Source organism: Schistocerca nitens, chromosome 4, assembly GCF_023898315.1.
Source record: "Schistocerca nitens isolate TAMUIC-IGC-003100 chromosome 4, iqSchNite1.1, whole genome shotgun sequence".
Classification (NCBI taxonomy): domain Eukaryota; kingdom Metazoa; phylum Arthropoda; class Insecta; order Orthoptera; family Acrididae; genus Schistocerca; species Schistocerca nitens.
Genome location: NC_064617.1, coordinates 106,856,624 through 106,870,646, shown reverse-complemented (window position 1 = coordinate 106,870,646; position 14,023 = coordinate 106,856,624). Strand labels below are relative to the sequence as shown.

Sequence of the window (14,023 nt, the reverse complement as noted above, 5' to 3'; positions counted from 1 at the left end):
AGGAATGACCCTGACACAGTCCACACCAAATGAATCATTTTTTTAAATGTGTGAGTACCTCTTATAAAGACTGAAACCATTGTAGCCAAAGGGACACACACAACACATATGCTCAAACAGATTGTCAGTTTAAGGTTTATAGGAACAAAAGTTGAGTTAATGTCAGTGTGAATCTAAAGCTCGTTCATTTCTTTTGAGACTGATGCTTCTGAATGTATGTAATATAATAATGTTAATCAATGAATTTGTTAATGGAGTTGTCGGGTACAGCTAAACTGGTGGCTGTCCGACTTTTGCTTGACGTGATTCGGAAGAATGAAGACCTTCAGTTGAGTAATAATAACTTTATTGCGGCGCGTATCTGACGACGCCCGGCATGCGTGGACAGTTCGGGGCTATAAAATTTTGCTTCCGATCTATACAGAGGATCCTCAATCCTCGGGAACTTCTGTAGTTAGGAGAGAAAATAGTATCCGTCCACACAAGTCAGGAGACAAGGAACTACTCACTAACTCTAAAAAACAAGGAATAATAATCATAAGAAACAGAACGTATATAAAAGTTATAAAACACAGCGCCTCTAGAGGCTGGGCGCGGAACTACACAGCGACGCTACATCACTGTACTGACACACGCGCACAGCACACACACACACACTGGCGAGCTTGAATTAGCGCGCGGCAGCGTCGCTACAGAGTTATATTTATCCCTATTTCTACTTATAGGTGTGAATATGGATTTAAACATAAAGTAGGAAATACAGTTTATTTACCAAAATGAAAACATGATGTGTCTTGTCTTTAAAGAGCTGTCTACTGATACATTGGAGGTTAAATCATAATTATATAAGAGAAGCAACAACTCACCTTTTTATTACTAGCATGTGTCTATATTGTAGCATAAATGGTAACTCATTATATGCCAGAAAAGAATGTTTCAAATGACAGTAACTATTGTTAATAAAAATAAAATGTCAAAATTACACAGAGGCAGAGCGACTGGGAAACACTTTTCTTCAAGAAGTGAAATTCTTAGTATTACCTACTTACAGTATAGCAACACCAACGTGTGAAGCTACTGCACCTTCAGAAAGGAAAGAGGGCTCTGTCAAGGAAAGTTAGAAAGAGTGAATGGTTAAGCTATTTAGAACTTGGTGTGATGACTCTCAAAAGCAAAAATTAAGGAGAAAGTGTGGGCTGTCAAAGTTAATACACTAATAAGTAATATGCCAGATTCAGTTATGAGATGACAGAAGGCTGAGATAGAGAAGTATAGGTGTATTAAAAGAGGAAAAGTGTGAAAAGAATGATGCAGTTAAGAAATAGGAAGAAATGGAGAGAGGAAACTAGGCAAAATTAAAAAGGGAGGTAGAAAGTTTTTTCCCAATTTTTTTGGTGGGGAGGAGGGGGGTGGGGAGGGTGGAAGTTCATTGTTAGAGAGCAAGTTTCCATTTCCAAAGTTCCTCCTTAGTCATTATGTCTTGTAATTTTAATGGTGTTCTCAACTGAAATTTGTCTTTTAAACTGAATAACAATGCCTCATTTTAGGACATTATATATTTCAAACAACGTACAAGCTTTTTTTAAAATGTCGTATTTTTTCTTAATACATATTTTTTGTTCCATAAACATAATTTTTTGGAACAGAAATTTTTCCACAGAAGTGCATTGATTTAGATGATTATTCATGTGTGATAATATTTTATGCACTAAACTGCATCTCCAGCATCAATGTCTACCAGTCTTGTGGTCCTGTATTGCAGCAACCAATTCCTGTTCTTTGCATATGTTGTGCTCATCCTAATAAACCAAGACCATATGGTGATGAACTGGCAGTTTTCATGAAGTATACCCCTTTGGTATTGCTGTAACAAAGTATGTTTCCAACTAGTAGTACAGCACTGAGATAGGGACTTACAAGTTAGTTAGTTATTTACTTGTTCTACAGATGATGTGGAACATGTCATCAGAACAAACATAGAATACATACACTGTTGATACATAAAGGAAGGTCCAAGATAAAATAACAACAATATGGAAAGGATAGATTGCTACTCTCCCCATAGATGAGGCACTGTGTCCCAGAGAGGCACAATGTATAAGTCTGCTAAAATATTAAAGATTTTGGACAAAATCTTACTTCTGCAGTAGAAAACACACATACTAGCTCTGACCTTATGACCTGATGACAGAGGCTTCACTGCTGTCATTATGAACTGAAGTGATATCAGGTGTTCCCCAGGGAAGCGTCCTGGGACCTCTGCTGTTCCTGATCTATATAAATGACCTGGGTGACAATCTGAGCAGTTCTCTTAGGTTGTTCGCAGATGATGCTCTAATTTACATCTAGTAAGGTCAACCGAAGACCAGTATCAGTTGCAAAGCGATTTAGAAAAGATTGCTGTATGGTGTGGCAGGTGGCAGTTGATGCTAAATAATGAAAAGTGTGAGGTGATCCACATGAGTTCCAAAAGAAATCCGTTGGAATTCGATTACTTGATAAATAGTACAATTCTCAAGGCTGTCAATTCAACTAAGTACCTGGGTGTTAAAATTGCAAACAACTTCAATTGGGGGAAGGTGAGCCAAAGGTTGCGTTTCATTGGCAGGACACTTAGAAGATGCAACAAGTCCACTAAAGAGACAGCTTACACTACACTTGTTCGTCCTCTGTTAGAATATTGCTGCGCGGTGTGGGATCCTTACCAGGTGGGATTGATGGAGGACATCGAAAGGGTGCAAAAAAGGGCACTTCATTTTGTATTATCACGTAATAGGGGAGAGAGTGTGGCAGATATGATACACGAGTTGGGATGGAAGTCATTAAAGCAAAGACGTTTTTCGTCGCGGCGAGATCTATTTACGAAATTTCAGTCACCAACTTTCTCTTCCAAATGCGAAAATATTTTGTTGAGCCCAACCTACATAGGTAGGAATGATCATCAAAATAAAATAAGAGAAATCAGAGCTCGAACAGAAAGGTTTAGATGTTTGTATTTCCTGCGCGCTGTTCGGGAGTGGACTGGTAGAGAGATAGTACGATTGTGGTTCGACGAACCCTCTGCCAAGCACTTAAATGTGAATTGCAGAGTAGTCATGTAGATGTAGATGTAGAATTACCTGGTGGAGGGCTCCTGTTACAGTGACTCCATTCCAGAAATCCAACATGATCTCCAGCCCCACCTCCAATCCTTAGGCCTAACCCAAAACTTCTCCTTGAGTCTGTTCTCTCCTCACTTCCACCACTCCCTGCAGTCCTACCTTCTACATGCTTCCTAAATTCCATAAGCCCAGTCACCCAAGATGCCCCACTGAGGCTGACTACTGTACTCCCACGGAGGGAACCTCTGCTCTCATGGATCAACAGCTTCAGCCTATTATCCATAATCTACCCTCTTATATAAAAGACACCAATCATTTGGTGACTCTTCACAGTTCCTGTTTCTTTACCACCTGGTGCCTTGCTCATGACTATTGATGTCACCTCCCCCTTCACTAACTTCTCCAGCATCCCTGGTCTAATGGCTATTGAATACTACATTTTCAAATGCCTGACTGACTCTAAACATACTATCTTATTCCTGATCACTATGACCAACTATATCCTCACCCACAATTACTTCTCCTTGCAGGCGTTATCTACAAACAAAACCGTGGGAAAGCAATGGATGGCCACATGGCACCATCCTATACCAACCTATTCATAAAGCATCTAGAGGAATTCTTCCTGTCTGCCCAGAATCCCAAACCAGTCACCTGGTTCGGATCCCTTGATGATATCTTCGTGATCGTATGAGGACAACCTATCTGCATTACTGCAGAACCACAACACCCACTCCAGCATTCACACCACTTGACCCTGTTCGATCCAAGAAGCCACATTCCTTGATGCAGACTTCAGCTTCAAGGGTGTCTACATAAGTACCTCCATCCACATAAAACCTACCAACCACACACAATACTTCCACTTTGATATAGCCTCACCACTTGTCATCATCTCATCTGTAATGATGAAAAGTCCACCAAATATGACATGGGTCTCATGGAGGTCTTCACAGACCAAAATTACTCTCCCAAGCTTGTCCAAAAACAGACCTTCTGTGTCTCTCCAGTCACATCTATCTTATCAATGCACTACAAGTCCTTTCCCCTTCTCTACCTCTCATCCCCCCCTCTCCCTCCCCTCAAAGCCTTCCGATACTGTAACTAACAGCCCTATCCTGTCCTTTCCCCGTATCTTCCAACAGGCAGCACTAGAATCTTCCTCCACCCCTATCCTGCTATCACTGCCACTTCCCATCTCATACCTCCTCCTTAGCCTCACTAAAGATCCTAACAGGTCGCTACTTCATCAGACATAGTCACAGTCAGCCTTCAGTGCCCGAAAGAAGGACTTTGTCTAAAAGCTTTGGTAGGACAGCAGTCTTTTTCATTGTGCCTGTCTGCGACTCAACACCACCTCTATATGGTGAGTAGTAGTCTACCCTTTCCAGGCACAAAGGGTGGTCAGAAAAAGTCTGCAAAGCCTGTATGTATGTTGCAGGTAGGTTGTGCAGAGAAATAATGTTTCAGAAAAAAAACAACAAAATGTTGCACTGTTACTGAGTTAATTATCATTGAAGTTAGCCAGTCAGGTAATTGCACATGCAAATTCAAGTGGCCAGCCAGAGATTGTGTCACCAAATGTGTTCTTCAAGAGAGCAATACGAAAACTGGATATGGGACAGTAGTAAGAATTCACAGGTTAAGCAGTCTCATGCAGTATCATCACTGCTTTGAGAACAACTAACACTAGCTTTATCTGGTGGGATACTTGACCTTTTTAGTGCAGTGGCCTGATTGGCTAACTTCAATGCCAACAAACTCAGAAAAGCACAATGTATCAAATTTTTTCTTAAATTATTTCTCAGGACAACCTAACCTGCAACACCCTTACAATGTTTTCAGACTGTTTCTAACCACCCTGTATTGTAAGATGGAAAAATATTTATGGGGCTACATGCTGACCATTTACTGTTTTTTTCTGTACAAGTTATTTATATTCATTATTTATATTCAAGAATTCCTCTAAGGTACAGGAGGAGGTGGTAAGACAAAGCAATTTTAATCAAGATTTTAAAAACATCTACTATCTGTCAGACATTTTATTTCTATGGGTAGATTGTCAAAGAATCTTATAGCTGCATATGTTCTTGCTTTCTGTGCCAAAGTTACACTCCTGGAAATTGAAATAAGAACACTGTGAATTAATTGTCCCAGGAAGGGAAAACTTTATTGACACATTCCTGGGGTCAGATACATCACATGATCACACTGACAGAACCACAGGCACATAGACACAGGCAACAGAGCCTGCACAATGTCGGCACTAGTACAGTGTATATCCACCTTTCGCAGCAATGCAGGCTGCTATTCTCCCATGGAGACGATCGTAGAGATGCTGGATGTAGTCCTGTGGAACGACTTGCCATGCCATTTCCACCTTGCGCCTCAGTTGGACCAGCGTTCGTGCTGGACGTGCAGACCGCGTGAGACGACGCTTCATCCAGTCCCAAACATGCTCAATGGGGGACAGATCCGGAGATCTTGCTGGCCAGGGTAGTTGACTTACACCTTCTAGAGCACGTTGGGTGGCACGGGATACATGCGGACGTGCATTGTCCTGTTGGAACAGCACGTTACCTTGCCGGTCTAGGAATGGTAGAACGATGGGTTCGATGACGGTTTGGATGTACCGTGCACTATTCAGTGTCCCCTCGACGATCACCAGTGGTGTACGGCCAGTGTAGGAGATCGCTCCCCACACCATGATGCCGGGTGTTGGCCCTGTGTGCCTCGGTCGTATGCAGTCCTGATTGTGGCGTTCACCTGCACGGCGCCAAACACGCATACGACCATCATTGGCACCAAGGCAGAAGCGACTCTCATTGCTGAAGACGACACGTCTCCATTCGTCCCTCCATTCACACCTGTCGCGACACTACTGGATGCGGGCTGCACGATGTTTGGGCGTGAGCTGAAGACGGCCTAACGGTGTGCGGGACCATAGCCCAGCTTCATGGAGACGGTTGCGAATGGTCCTCGCCGATACCCCAGGAGCAACAGTGTCCCTAATTTGCTGGGAAGTGGCGGTGCGGTCCCCTACGGCACTGCGTAAGATCCTACGGTCTTGGCGTGCATCCGTGCGTCGCTGCGGTCCGGTCCCAGGTCGACGGGCACGTGCACCTTCCGCCGACCACTGGCGACAACATCGATGTACTGTGGAGACCTCACGCCCCACGTGTTGAGCAATTCGGCGGTACGTCCACCCGGCCTCCTGCATGCCCACTATACGCCCTCGCTCAAAGTCCGTCAACTGCACATACGGTTCACGTCCACGCTGTCGCGGGATGCTACCAGTGTTAAAGACTGCGATGGAGCTCCGTATGCCACGGCAAACTGGCTGATACTAATGGCGGCGGTGCACAAATGCTGCGCAGCTAGCGCCATTCGACGGCCAACACCGCAGTTCCTGGTGTGTCCGCTGTGCCGTGCGTGTGATCATTGCTTGTACAGCCCTCTCGCAGTGTCCGGAGCAAGTATGGTGGGTCTGACACACCGGTGTCAATGTGTTCTTTTTTCCATTTCCAGGAGTGTAGATATATTAAAGGGCAATAGAGATCATTTTTCTGTTGTACTGTTGCACATGTGAATATCTCTTAGTCTCAAACTCAGATCAGTTGTTCATAAGAAGTGTCATAATTTAACAAATGTACTATGAAGCTCAGGTTTATATTGTGAACTGCTCAAAGAGATACCTGCAAGATGTATTTGTGTGAATCCCACACATAGTTCTAATCACTTTTGTTTTTGCAAAAAATACTTTTTGTGTAAGTGAGGAGTACCCCAGACTATTATCCCATAAGATATCAGTGAATGAAAATACACAAAATACATTAGCTTATTTACTTCTGTATCCACAAAGTTGGTAGTTATTCTAAAATAAAAGTAACCAAATCTAAACATGTTAGTGGGTCTACCACATAGTTTTTCCAGTTTAAGTTTTCATCAATGTCCACACCTAAGAAGTCAGAACTTTCTAGACTATTTACCATTACTATTGGTATGCTAGGTTAATAGGAAAGGGAATGTCTCTGAGAGTACAGAACTGGAGAAACTATGATTTTTCAAAGTTTAAAGCCAGCCTGTTTGTGCAGAATCAATCAGTATCTTTCAGAAAAAAATATTTACTACATGCAAACCATTCAACACTGATCACATCATCTTAAGTTACCAGTCAAGTGGCAGCATCATCATGAATCAATGTTTCAATGAGTTGACTAATTCTCATCTTCAAGCAAAGAGTGCGGTTTCAGTCGGACATAATCTTTCATAACTACTGTTCTGCAGCCTCCAGTGCCAATAAAGCATTGAGTGGGCCACCTGTGTGCCACCAGAAGATGGTGTCCAGCCCTGTGCTGGTGAGGGGGGATTCCAGCCAACACACGGAAAATTATAGAGGAGATCTTTATCTAGCAGTAGATGTCAAATAACTGAAGATGACAATGAGAGAAGAGCAGAGTATACATTAGTATGAGGAAGCATACAAAAACAGATGGGCATCCATCTTCCCCAAAGAGAAAACCTTGAGTGCACATGTAGATACAAATGATAAAAATAATCTTGTTCTCTCTCTCTCTGTGTGTGTGCGTGCGTGCGTGCGTGCGTGTGTGTGTGTGTGTGTGTGTGTCAGTGTGGGGGCATGTGTGTGCATATGCACAAAAGTGATATTTTACCTGGGGTCAACATGTGCTCCCATGGCAGCCCATGGTCGTCCATAGCAGCTGTTATATGTGTCCCAGTCATCGCATTGGTACCCGAGAAAGGCTGAAGGAGATGTTATAGATTCAGCAAAATATTGTGTAGATCTCATATGTGAACAGTCTCCTGTAAGAAAATGGATAATTCAGTAACAATGCATACCAAACACCTAACACTGTAGAAATAATCTAAAGCATGTATCATCATTTTTCTCATTGTTTAATACATGAATAGAACAGGAGAGGGAGCGATTAATTCTGCTTCACAATATTTCGCACCATGCACTGCACAATGAATTTCCTGAAAAGGGAGAGGGGGTTGCATTAATAACCATAATTTTCTTTCTGAGGTGACAAGGAAGAATATGGAATAAAAGAGAAAGGACACACATGAATAAATAAAAATAGTTTACTCAGAAACAAAAATCTCACAAAAGCATTATGCACTGGGCAAATATTATTGTTATGCCGTGGGTTGTGTGATGTAGACTGTTGTAGCTGGTTTTATCTTCTCATGTGCATTGTGCCTGATCTGTTAGGTCAGCACTATGGTAATTACAGAAGTTTCTCCAGGGATCTCAAGATACACTTGTTTTTCTTCATATTCAGGAGATGGAATCAGCTCCAACTTGAAAAAGCCCTGTTGTATTTGTTCTGTCCACTTATGTACTGAATGATACAATAGTTCAAGCATTTTGAATGTTACAGCATCCCACAGATCTGAATAAAATGTTTCAAGAACAACTGATCAGAAAGTAGTTGGCAAATATATACAGATAATTGTTCTGTAGTTTTTTACTGCTCTGCTGTAATGGTTGTAAATTTGAATCACTTACTGAATGCAATTCTAAAGATAGATTAGGCCTATAATTACATTTTCCAAAATCTGTATTTACTTTTTTTCCTAATGTTAATCTTTTCCATTTTCTTATAACCATTCTTGCGCTGTTTGCAAAACCTAGTAAAATCTTGGAATTTTTTTCTTTCCACAAAGTCTGACACATTTTATTAACAAGTATTAATATTAATGACATACCTATACAAGACTTTCCTATTTTTAAGACAAAGAGAGAAAACAGTCATTACATTTCACAAGATCTTTAAAATCTTTTCCCAGATTACATTTTGTTACTAACAATGGAAACTTCAGGTAGGAACATCAACAATATGAGGAAAAGGATATATTGCTACTGACCATAAAGATGGCATGTTGAATTGCAGATAGGCACAATGAAAAGACTGTTACACATTTAGCATTGGCCAAAAGCTAAATGTGTGACAGCCTTTTCATTGTGCCTGTCTGTAGCTGAATGAATTATGTTTTTGGTGAGTAGCAATCTATCCTTTTCCTTATACCATTGTACTTAGTTACAGTCAATATTGCACAAAATTATCATTGTGCAATATACACATTTAGTCAAGGTTACATAATTGGTTGCATCTTAGCAAGGCGAAAGTTATCTGTTATTGCACACAGAGAAGAAGTAGTTATGATTTTTTTTTTTTAGTAAATAAAGCTATACTAAACATTATGTTCAGAACTGACATTTCGCCTGACCGCACAACAGGTTGTGGATTGTTATATTCATACTTCCTGCCTGTTTCCTTTCCCTCCTTTCTCCATTTGAAATTAAAATTGTTTCAGATGCCCTGTGTGACCATCAGCCCTCTTTAAAATAGCTCACTTAAATCAGAAGGCAGCCTACTCATTTAACTATAATGTTATATCTAAAAACAAAGATGATGTGACTTACCAAACGAAAGTGCTGGCACGTCGATAGACACACAAACAAACACAAACATACACACAAAATTCAAGCTTTCGCAACAAACTGTTGCCTCATCAGGAAAGAGGGAAGGAGAGGGAAAGACGAAAGGATGTGGGTTTTGAGGGAGAGGGTAAGGAGTCATTCCAATCCCGGGAGCGGAAAGACTTACCTTAGGGGGAAAAAAGGACGGGTATACACTCGCACACACACACATATCCATCCACACATATACAGACACAAGCAGACTGCTTGTAGATTTTGTAGGTTCCCCAAACTGCACAATTATGAATGATAAAAGTAGATACTGCTATGTATTATGTAACCTGTGAGTGTTCTTGGTGGAGCACTGCAATAGGCCAGAAAAGGGAGTAGGACAGGTATTCTTTTCAGCAAAGCAGAAAGCTTATTGAAATGGATTGCTCTTCAGCGTAAGTCACAAATGAGGAATTTCAACAAAGCCAGTCTTGGTGGGAGAAGAGGGGAGGGGAGGGGGGGAGACAATGAGGGATGGAGAAAGGTAACAGGCAAAGAGTAAAAAGGGGTGATTAGCAGAACACTCTATTTACTAAACTGAAAACGTATGTGACCTATTACCTAAGATAAGCAAGGAAAATCTTCATCCAGCAGGCAACAATAGATAGTATAAATATTTGAGACACATTTTGTTGGAAACAAGATTTTTCTATTACTTGCATCTCAGAGTAGACTATATAATGTGCTGTAGTAGAGCACTCTTATTATTTTATTTTCTCTTTGGTTTTCTGTATTGTTAATGTGCCTTGCTGTGCTGGTACTGCGAACGGCTGAAAGCAAGGGCAAACTACAGCCGTAATTTTTCCCGAGGGCATGCAGCTTTACTGTATGGTTAAATAATGATGGCATCTTCTTGGGTAAAATATTCCGGAGGTAAAATAGTCCCCCATTCGGATCTCCGTGCGGGGACTACTCAAGAGGACGTTGTTATCAGGAGAGAGTCGAGGGACATGAAAGGGAAGCAGCAGTTGGGAAGGGAGTGAGACAGTACTGTAGCCTCTCCCTGATGTTTTTCAATCTGTATATTGAGCAAGCAGTAAAGGAAAATTCGGAGTAGGTATTAAAATCTATGGAGAAGAAATAAAAACTTTGAGGTTCACTGATGACGTTGTAATTCTGTCAGAGACAGCAAAGGACTTGGAAGAGCAGTTGAACAGAATGGACAGTGTCTTGAAAGGAGGATATAAGATGAACATCAACAAAAGCAAAATGAGGATAATGGAATGTAGTCGAATTAAGTCGGGTGATGCTGAGGGAATTAGATTAGGAAATGAGACACTTAAAGTAGTAAAGGAGTTTTGCTATTTGGGGAGCAAAATAACTGATGATGGTTGAAGTAGAGAGGATATAAAATGTAGACTGGCAATGGCAAGGAAAGCGTTTCTGAAGAAGAGAAATTTGTTAACATCGAGTACAGATTTAAGTATCAGGAAGTCGTTTCTGAGAGTATTTGTATGGAGTGTAGCCATGTATGGAAGTGAAACATGGACGATAAATAGTTTGGACAAGAAGAGAATAGAAGCTTTTGAAATGTGGTGCTACAGAAGAATGCTGAAGATTAGATGGGTAGATCACATAACTAATGAGGATGTATTGAATAGAATTGGGGAGAAGAGGAGTTTGTGGCACAATTGACAATAAGAAGGGACTGGTTGGTAGGACTTGTTCTGAGGCATTAAGGGATCACAAATTTAGCATTGGAGGGCAGTGTGGAGGGTAAAAATTGTAGAGGAAGACAAGGCATGAATACACTGAACAGATTCAGAAGGATGTAGGTTGCAGTAAGTACTGGGAGATGAAGTAGCTTGCACAGGATAGAGTAGCATGGAGAGCTGCATCAAACCAGTCTCAGGACTGAAGACCACAACAACAATGTGTCTGTTGAAAGTGTAACTTTGAAAATGTCAGTGCTTGTTCATGTTGTTCTCCTATGTGAATAAATATTGAAGACAAATTATCTTTGCCGTTTAACAATCAACTTACAACCAGAAAACTGTTCATCATGTTATGGGCAAAGATACAAAAAGTTAAAAGTGTCCTCATTCTGCAAGAATGTGTTTCCCAGTTTAAAAGACTGAAACAAAAATATGTTGGAAATGTGAAAGTTTTTTACCTGGAAGAATTTCAGAAACCAGAAATTTTATATGGAAGCTTTGCTGGGTGAATTAGATTTGTTTCATCTCATCACAGTTCAGTACATGGAACAAGGGAAATTTCTGGAAATTAATATGGTCAGGTAGTGGGTTAAAAAAGAATAACAATGTAACAACAACTGTTTTTTACTATGCTTAACAACATATTAATTTGTAAACTACTATGAGGATGCATTAAAAAGGCTCAAGAGTAGCTCTATTTATAAGATTTACATACCTAGGTTTGATTTAATTTGATTGTTCAGGGAGAAAAAACCATTGCTCCCACCAAAACTGAGTTTATTGTGTTGTTTTACTCACTGTGATTCTAGAAAGCCAACCAGTTCCCTTAAAGAGTTGTAGGGGACCCTTCACTGGCTACTTATTAGACATGATGACATAATTTCTTCAGGACTTAAAAAGCCAAATTCTGTGACTTTTGACATCAAATGCTTTTCACTGGAAGATTAGATGTCGTGTGGTTTCATCCCCCTTACCACATAGTCTACACTTAGCAGCTTCTTTCTCTATACCCATTATGTGTAGATGTTGCTTGACTTTCACAGTGACAATTATTAGTCCTGCAAATAATGTAATCTGCCTCCTGTTCAAGTCTAAGATTACAGAATGTCTCTTGAAACACAGCTTTTGTATGATTAGAGAAGGAGTGGTACCTCCCATAGTATGTGAAAACATTTTCAATGGAGACACTTGGTATGCATTTATTGAGCCATGGAGGCATGCACCTGATAGCAAAAGAGCACAGAAGAAGAATTCTTGCAGTTTACTGCCTGAAGCAAGGGATGGTCTGCAAGCAGCACTGGATAGAAAGTTCAAAAATGTTTATTGACATGGAGGGTGCCACCTCAGTATGTACCATTTCTGTGCTGTCATCATGATGTACTCTGGCTAATCAGATGCTGTCCTCTGGATAAGTGAGAGCCTCACCTGTTTTATGACATTCAGACTTAGCCCCTGGTGGCAAGGATGGAGGCATTCTTCAAAAGCTTAGGATTGCTCCTGAATTTGATGCATCAATTATGCTGAAAACTTTTTATGCATTTGTAGACTGATTACATTTTCCTAGTGCCTTATTAGTGAACCAAAGTCTTCACTATAGATAACTGCATAATCTGCAAAAGGTATGAGAAAAACTGTTAATATTGTCTGCCTTATAATTAATTTACAACTTGAATAGCAAGAGTCCCAATACATTTTCCTGACCTATACCTGAATTTACTTCTACCTCTGTTGATGACTTTCCATTCAAAATATCTTGCTGTATCCTCCCTGCCAAGAAATCTACAGTGCAGTCACAAATTTTGTTTGATGACGAACGTCGTGTGAGAAAAAAGTGGGTTTCACACAACCAATGTTTTCAGGGTGTGGATGTATGGATCATTTCTGATACCCTTCTAGTAAATGGTTTTGACTTGTGCATCCTAATTACTGAGCACAGCTTCTTCTTCTTCTTCTTCAATTTTTTTTTTTTTTTTAAATGGGAGCTAATTCAGCAACAAATTCTGTATACAATCTAACAGGGATTTTATATCTCTATTAATATTTTCAATAGTGTAAGAATTAAGCTGTAACAGCACCCCTGTATCTTATTTTGTAAAGGAGCATTTGGAAACTGAGTTCAGTATTTCTATTTTTGCTTTGCTACTCTCAATTAATGTTCCTCTCTTATCTACAAATATCTGGACACTAACTTTGGCACCATTGGCAGTCTTTACACATGACCAGAAGTTGTCTGGTTTTTGTAAGAGATCTTTTGACAAGATTCTGCTATAATAGCCATTGTAGGCCTCATACATTACCTTTTAGACAGCCAAAAGTATTTCATTCACAATGTTTATAATTATACCTCTACACATGTTTTTACACTTGTTATGCAGTAGTTGCTGTTTCTTTATTTTCTTTATAAGTTGCCTTGAATGACAGCAGTAGGCAGCAATCTGAAGTCTGTATTTACAAGTCACAAACTGTATACAACAAGTCGTATATTAGGAATCAGCATTATCGATCACCAATATAAACGTCTTGACCACATCAATTTCCAACATCGTCACCACCCTGGTTAACCTCCATGGGATGATCAGCTGAACTGAGCATGCTATCTGCTGTCCTGCTGATGTGCACAGTATTATTTTCCTTATTTTATTGTCTCTTCCTGTACACAACTTTTTATTTTCCCTTTCCTCCAGACATGTCCTGTGCATTTGTCCTCTTGAACCAAAGCCAGATCATCAGGTCAGAAGTCAATACATCTTGCACATGTGCCTCTGACT

The 14,023-nt window shown here is 40.4% G+C and overlaps 1 protein-coding gene across 1 annotated transcript in view; it reads right to left on the bottom strand.

Annotated features, from left to right (window-relative positions):
• Nucleotides 1-1,561: 1,561 nt before the first annotated feature.
• The window catches only part of LOC126253229 (phospholipase A1-like), a 108,638-nt gene continuing 96,176 nt past the window's right edge, over nucleotides 1,562-14,023 (bottom strand). The window contains exons 6-7 of the mRNA XM_049954417.1: nucleotides 7,775-7,925; nucleotides 1,562-1,864 (exon numbers count right to left, since the gene is read on the bottom strand). Of these exons, the coding sequence (XP_049810374.1) occupies nucleotides 1,795-1,864; nucleotides 7,775-7,925 (221 nt within the window). The 3' untranslated portion in view covers nucleotides 1,562-1,794. The remainder of the gene's footprint in view (nucleotides 1,865-7,774; nucleotides 7,926-14,023) is intronic.